Source organism: Haliaeetus albicilla, chromosome 12, assembly GCF_947461875.1.
Source record: "Haliaeetus albicilla chromosome 12, bHalAlb1.1, whole genome shotgun sequence".
NCBI lineage: Eukaryota > Metazoa > Chordata > Aves > Accipitriformes > Accipitridae > Haliaeetus > Haliaeetus albicilla.
In genome coordinates, this window is record NC_091494.1 from 25252053 (window position 1) to 25260054 (window position 8002).

At 51.2% G+C, this 8002-nt stretch overlaps 1 protein-coding gene across 2 annotated transcripts in view; it reads right to left on the minus strand.

Annotated features, from left to right (window-relative positions):
* CHSY1 (chondroitin sulfate synthase 1) overlaps positions 1–7520 on the minus strand; it is a 79136-nt gene extending 71616 nt beyond the window's left edge. For both annotated transcript variants that reach the window (XR_011327144.1, XM_069798562.1), the window contains exon 1: positions 7186–7520. Coding sequence is in view for 1 of the 2 variants with exons in the window: in XM_069798562.1 (XP_069654663.1) it covers positions 7186–7454 (269 nt within the window). In the remaining variant the exon portion in view is untranslated. The remainder of the gene's footprint in view (positions 1–7185) is intronic.
* Positions 7521–8002: the final 482 nt, after the last annotated feature.

The window sequence follows — 8002 nt, forward strand, 5'->3', positions numbered from 1 at the left end:
CTGAGACCAGTTCCCCATGCAGCTTTGGGTGGACCCAGGACACTTTCCAGACAATCACCAGGTGAAGTTATAAGCTAAAGTCTTATGGAAATTTCTGCTTATTCGCTTTTTTTAATCAAAAGCAAACAATGAATTTTCAGACTTGCTCTCAAGATCCTGAAAGGTCTGCCTTTGTAATGATTACAAACTACGGACAATGCAAGATATCTTCAATCACTCCTTTCTGGACTCTTGTGGAGCAGTCTTCAAGTGGGTTTTGTTTTGGTTCGGTTTGGTTTTTTGTTGGTTTTTTTTTTACACCACCACCCCTTCTGTTGGTTCCCAGTTCAAATTTACTCCTTCTCTCCACCCAGGTACCCTTACCTCAGGACCCCCCTAAATATTGTCAAGAGAAGAGTTCCCATTCAATGGAGAGGGAACAAAATGCATGTACATCCATAAGCCCTGGCACATTTGATTCCCAGTCCTCGTATTGCATTAAACCCCTCAGCTCAAAGCCAGTTTGACCCCATCTTTTCAAGGATCTGGGCCACATTTAAGTTTCATACTAAAACAGGAATAAACCAGAGACATATTCCTGCATACATGGAGAGCACAACGCACACAGAAAGACCATGCCCTAACATTAACCACACCCCAATGATCAGTGTGTGACTTGGGTTGGCACCACGACATTACTTCAGCCTCAAGATCTCACATCGACCATGCCCCAGCACAGCTTGACCAAGCCTTTGCTGATTTCCTGTGACAATGCAATTTCTAGGATAAGACAACTCGCCGTGTTATTTGTGACTGTGGCTTCGAGCATTCATTCGAACCCAGACAGACAAAATATGCTCCCACATCAAAAAATTGCCTGAGCATCTGTGTCAATGCAAGCGCTGCTCAGCAGCAGCTGAAACAATGGGACTCACCATGTGCTGCTCCTTATGTCTAAGCCACAGCTTGCTGCGGCCCTTTTTGGGGGAGAGAATACAGAAAGAAGTTTGCTCAGGAAACACGTTGTTGCACTCTGCCAAAGAAGCCAAACCACAGATTGTAAGATGAACTTTAAGTACATTTTTCTGACCCCAGCTATGAGCAGAATTAAGGACTGGTAAATGCATGGATGAATTCTGATCAAAGCTACTTTTAACTTTTTCATCTGACATTGCAAAGAATCAGACCTGGCTCAATCACAAGCGATTCTGCAGATTAATGTGTTAACAGCTATGTTTCTTGCCCATCCTCCCACCTGAAGTCCAGTTTACCATGTCTGCTCTCAGGTTATGGGCCGCAACCTGACCCCTTCCGCTCCTTAGGCACAGAGCTCTTGTCTCAACACCCTCCTACTTCTGTGGCCCCACCAGCACCCACTCCCACCAGCTGACATTGTTTTCCTGGTCAAGGCTTCTCTAATACAAGACTTGCAGATTGTATCTGCAAATGAATTGTATGTTTGATAATTAAAAAAAACAAGAGAAAATGTTTTTAGTGAAACTTGATGCCCTCCTTCCCCCTGCAAGGGCTCTGCATCACCCTCCGCTGTTTAAAGGAAATGCGGTCATGACACTTCTGCCACCCAACTCCTGTATCTACACCTGCAGAGACCACCTCCACTGCAGTGATCACTGGTGGCCTCAGGCAGCTTAAGGCCATTTCAACTCTATCCAGAGAGAAATATCAGGTTCTGAATACAACCGATACGTGTACTAAACTGGTCATTTAAAAACTCAGCAACTGAACTGCTCTGACAGAATCCAACCTTATCTCCTCTGTGTAATCTGAATCTGCTCGGTTAAACAGGAGGATGTGCATGAATCAGGATGGCAAGGCTCTCTATTACCTTCCCCAGGGGCAGCACTGAAAACATGCATGACAGTGTGCGACCTGGTTTCTCTCGGTGCACAGGGCACATAACTCCAACAAACTAGAAGCTAGCGTTGACAAGCGAATCAAAGTGCAATTTAAACGAACAGAAACATAGAAAAATTAGGTAATGCTTCCTTAGAAGAAACCTCTTAGCAGAGGACATTAGGACTGCTCCAGTATTGGTGGCTACCAAGTCCATTTTACCATCCCTTAACTGGTTTTGCGCACTGGATACTCTATGTGTACCCTAATCTGAGCAAGTCACAAGCAAACAGGGTGCAAAGATTTTGTCACAGTTGGTACAGGTATTCATGCAATACAGAAAACTGTGCACAAAGAGAGTGCTAAAAAAACCCAGTATTTTCTAAAAAGTGACCACTACTATAGTCACCAAATGTTGTCTTAAGTCATTTCTTCATTTAAAAAGAAGTTTCAGAAGCATAGCTTGGAGCAGGAGAAGCACTTATCTGCAATGTTTTATCTTCGGTTTCCAGTGTATATTATTTACTTGTATTACCTTGCTTTGTTATCAGCTCTGCAGACTCAGCAGAAGCACAGTCAGTGGTGTTATGCAGAGTGCTCCCTTTGTAGAGACCCAAAGTGGAGGCGATTACATAAAATGTATTTGGTTTTTGTCTGCTGCTTGGGAACCTCCCTTAGAGGAGATCAGAGAAACCATTTAAAGTTTTGAGAAATAGTCATCTTGTATAATTATGCTGAAGAAAATCATAATTTGTGAAGAACTTGGCAAGATAACGGACCTAAAAGAGTGATTTCTTGAATACATGGTTCAGCTAAATCTCTTGTTGAATTAGGGCCAGTTTTGCATAACTGTTCTTCAAGGTCCCATCTTTCCAGCAACGCTTGCTACAGGGGAAGCAAATGAATCACAGCTTAGCCAGGAGAACTGAGCACGGAAACCAGCATGCTGCTCCTGCACATGGTACTGCAGATGACCATCACAAGAGGTCAGAAAAACAAGCTGGGTTTTTAAATTTCCAGATAGGTTTAAAAGAGCTTGTCAGTTAATATCTGCGTTACAGAATTCAGATTTTGAGGGGGAGTTCCTTTCAAATTTTTGCAGGACAGTTTGGTATTCAGCTTTAATGGAGAACCCAAGCAGCTTCCACACCTCCTTAGAGTCCTTTGAATTAAAGTCCTCCAATTTAAAGTGATGCCAGTTTTCTGTCCATGGATATCCATCCACCTTCCTTGTAGAAACAGGGACAGAAACAGATCCATCATCTGTAAGGACACTGATACTCAGTGGGTCAGACTAAGATCAAAGCCCAAGTGTCTCAGAGGTTTGGGCCATATGGTTATTTTGGGGTACATAGGTGACTTTGTTTCTCCTTATCCCCATGCATCAATGCCAATTACTCTCACTGTACTTGTTTCATACTGTTCCTTAAACATTCTTGCAAAATTTAGGTAACTTACTGCTCTGAAAGGCCAAGTATGTCATATGTCTGCTAGAGGATACAAGAGCAGGACACACCGAGTTCTCACTAATGCAATACTGCAGTATGATGGACACATTAAGCAAAATGCATATCGTGTTGTCACGATGTTCAAAGTCACTTCACACAACCTCCTCCCGAGAGGCAAGAGTGCATGCTCCACAATCCATCGTATTACCTCACTAGCAACCAGAAAGGACCAAAACCAAATACCACACAAGCCTCGACCTAGGCTCCGAATTTAAAAAGAAACACAAAAATGTGTTTTGTATTACACTTCTGCAGCAGCTAGTGCAGGCTTAGACAGATAATACAAACTCCTTTAGACCCCAAATCCTTCTGGCTGCCTTTCACTTAAGCTTTTCCAAGCACTCAGGTATTTAGATTCCAGTCCAGTCTGTTTCCTGTAAGCCACCGTGAACAGTGTGGCAGGACATTTGAAACAGAGCCTCCTGAAGGGCATCCTTCTGCTGCAGGAGTGGGATGGCTTAGCACAAGCCCAGGCATCGCTTGTGGTCCTCATGTGTGTGGCCTTGTGGCACTTCAAGGTGCCATGGGGACTGTCCCAAACTGAGAAGCACTGCGGCTGTGTTCCTGCAGAGACACTGCCAAAGGCCAGCCTCTGACATCTCGCCTTTAACTGCATTCACACTAGTCTCCTGCCACGTTTCCCAGGAAATCTAGTTGCTATGCAAAAAAAAAAAAAAAAAAAAAAAAAGTTAACTGGCTGATATCTCTGTTCCTGAGACAGCACACTTAAATCTTCTGGGTGATTGCTTATTCCCATCCTCTCCTTCCTGCAGCTCTTTTAGGACAACTCCCCTCAACTGCAAAACCATTAGCACATATTGTTGCACTTTCCCTGAACCCCAGCCATACCTTAACTCCTTCCTGCACAGCTCTTTTCCTGACTATTTCTTGTCCTTTGATGTGACACTGCAGTTTCTGCTGCTGCACTTCACTGGCCTCCTGGAAGGGAAGCTCTGCTAACCTGGCTGTCAGATGCGATAACTGCTGAAGCTACAAATCTGCCCTCCGAAAACCTGTAGATCTAAAACCTTATTCTTTGCCTTGCAGACTACAAAAGCATGACTGTTTCAAAGAGCCGGCGTCTCCTGAAAATCCAGCAGGCCCGTTTTGCCTTGCAGTGGTCATTTTGCTCGTGATTGATGTTCAGGAAGTGGATTGCTTCCCCTCTTGTTAGACCCTATCTGGATTCACAGCAGCAAGGATCAGCAAATGCTTTCCGCTCCGGTCCCTTTTAGCTGTGTCTGTAAATGGCCTTTGAGCCACAGCAATTTGGAGGTATTCAGCCTCTGAATCCCTAATTCCTTTCAGCGCTCTGGCTAGCGTTAGTATCAAGGCTCTGCACACGCTGCCACCCCGGGAATGCCTTGCTAGCAGCTTCCCATTTCACTCCCTGTGCCAGCGATTCAGCTCACCAGGATGCTTTGTCAATGTAGTAATCCCAGCAATTGTCTGCTTGAGTACTTCATGGCAATCAAAAACCATTTAAGATTTCAGGTTTGTCTTCCTCTTCCCCCCTCCCCACCTTCCCCCAAAGATGTCTTCCTGTCACCAGTTTCTTTTAGCAACAGAGGTGAGAAAAATGCATTTAGCCCTACCGCACCGTTAAGAGGTCTCTTTATTCATCCCTTCTGAGAGTGGATGTCATCTCTAGAGGTTAAACCAAAATAGCAGTGCAGGAAAAAGTGATACTCAGATCTCCTTCAGAGGGCTGAAGGAGCCCGATTCCATAGCTGGATTTCTAAAGTTGCATCTTTAGCCATTTTTTTTTTGTGTGTGAGCAGATGTTGCAGATCTGGTTCTGTAAACCCAGCTCTCCCACAGCACGGGACTGTTCAACAAGCACGGGCAAAGCCAGGGACATGAATCCTTCCCACACCAGCAAAGTGAAATGTTCCACAACTAACACCCATCTCTGGACAATATTGTGATACATTTCCCTTTCTTGAATTCTTGACACAAAATCTGATTGATGCTAAACAAACTATTCTGCCATAAAACCTGTTATGTGATGTCCCAACACAACTCCAGCCTTTCTGTATGTAAATGTAAATTACATGGCTCATGAGATTTGCAATCCAAAATGTTCCATCCCACATGGTGAAGAAGAATACATAACCCTGAAGAAATAGATTCTTTCACCCATTTCAAAGCACCAACCATGCACTCTCTGTAACTTTATTACAGGTCTACTGCTGAAAGAAGGAATTAAGTTACCATTAAAACCATTGTTGGTGGACAATATGCTTCAGATTGCCCAAATTAAGCAATTTTAGTGCATCTGATGATGATACAGAGAGAGAGCAACCCTCTCCCAAAGCCAGAGCTGCGCAGTGGGAGGAGGAGGAGGTGGTCCATCATACACAGTTTTGCCATACTGTTCTTACTGGCCAATAGGGCCAAATACTTTTCAACCTGGGCAGGCAGGAGATGGAGAAGGGTTTGTTCTAGTACAAGACTGAAGGGGACGTTTTATTAGAGACAGATCCGCCCCAGAGCTCCCGGCTACTCCTCTGACAGCACTGGCTGTGCAGCGCTCAATCGGAGCTGGGGTATACCCGAGCTGACATTTTAGCTCTTAACTCTTTCAGATTTCCCAAGCAGGCTTCCCGCGCAGCCTCCCAGCACTGCCTGCTGGCGCGAACACTGGAGCAATAAGCATATTTCAGCAGAGCAGAGAGTTTCTCCAAAGCCACAGACACGTCTCTCACATAAGAGATGATTATTCTGATGCTGCCAAGGCTTTGGACAGAACTCCTGTTAGCACGCAACGTTCACAGCGATACCCAGCTACAGCTGGAGACCACGCCGCTGGCTACAGCGAGCAGCACGCGGTGCAAAGCACAAAGATTGTCCCTGCTCCAAAAAGAGGTATACTCAGGTAATAAACACATGGCTCAGAGACCCCGATTCTGGCGCTAGCTTCACTAGCCCAAAGCTAGAGGCGTTTCACCCAAGCTGACTTTCCCCATTTGAGCCGTTTCGCTACCTGGTCCAGCCTTAGCAACAGCTGCGACAAGCAGAGGTTGATTTTACTCTTTGTTCCCAGATGCGTTTTCTGAGTTTCGTTCCTAAGCATATGCTGTCAGCTTGGCACAGCAGTCTTTTTTTCCCCTATCCAGGGGGTTACAGCGGTCTCCAAACTTTATTATTATTATTAGCAGGCTGTCAGCTCTCTTCAGAAGCAGCAGCCAAGGACTGCACCAGCGTGACGCGACCATGCCCAAGGCAGAAGCTTTGAGGGAAGGACTCTGACGACCGCGTCTCCCCCAGTGACCGGCGGTAGGTGCCCCCTCGCTACGGAGGGGCTGCCCGACCCTCAGGCAAGACCGCTGGGTCCGTCTGCCAGGTACCGGCTCAACCAGACCCTGTGAGAGCGTCAACGCGACTCAACTCGACCCCTCACGTCTCCGTCGACCTGTCCAGGCGGCGGAGGAGCGGTCGGGGCACCTCCCTCCCCACAACCCGGCCCGGCCGCCCGGAGAGCGCCCCAGTGCTGCCCACACTGCGCCCGGGCTGGTGTGAGGGCAGCCGGGTCTCAGCGTGCCCCCCCTTCGGCTCGCTCACACCTGCCCCGGGGAAGAGCGAGCGGTCCCCGGGCCGGCGGCGGGGGGAGGATCCCGGCCGCAAGGGCCCCGCCGCGGAAGACCTCCCGCCCGCGGGCTCTTACCTCAGCCGCTCCTCAGGAGAAACGGCCGTGCCGAGAGCCGAGCCGAGCCGAGCCCAGCCGAACGTGGCCGAACCGAGCCGAACCCATCCCAGCCGAATCCACCCGAGCCCAGCCGAAGGCAGCCGAGCGGAGCCGCCCCCCCCCCCCCCCACCGCCCGCCCGCCACCGCCCGCTCACCGGTGGGCGGCCACGGCGCGGCTCCGCAGGTACTTCTGCGCCGTCATGACCCCCACGAAGAGGAAGCTCTGGGCCGGCGGGCCGGGGCGGCGCGGCGGGGCGGCGGCGGCGGCGGGCGGCGGGCGGCAGCCCTGCGGGCGGGCTCGGCGGGGCCGCGCCGCCGCCGCCAGCTCGGAGGCGCGGGGCAGGACGAGGCGCGAGGCGAGCACGAAGCCCAGCACCAGCCCCAGCAGGACGCTGAGCCAGGCGCGGCGGCCGCGGCCCGCCATGCCCGCCCGGCGCCGCGCCGCGCAGGCCCCGCGCGGCTCCTCACAGCGCCGCCGCCCCGCGCTGCGCCGCCGCCGCCAGCCGCGCCGTGTCGCCCAGCGCCGCCATGGGGGAAGGGGCAGGGACGGGAAGCGGAGGGGAGGGAGGCGAAGGGGCCGCCCGCCTCCCCGGCCCTGCCCCTCGGCACAGGCGCCGTGTGCGGCCCGCGCCGCGCTGCTCCGCCGCCGATGGCCCCGCCCGGCCGTGGCGGTGGCGGCGGGGCCGCCGCGGGGCAGCCCCCGCGTAGCCCCCGCCCCGGCCCCCCTCGCCTCCCGCCGCGCTGGCGCACCGGGGGGGGGGGGGAGGGGGGGGCGGAGCGGCCGCCGCCCCGGGACGAGGGCCCCGGTGGCGGCCTGGACGCTGGGGTGGGGAGGGGGGCCGAGACCCGGGATGTATGTGACTGCGGGACGGGGACCGGCTCCCAAAGCACCATCCTGGAGCGGGACGACAGGCCGGGGACCGGCACCTTGACACGCAGGGGACAGGGACCCTGACCCAGCATCCCACCCTG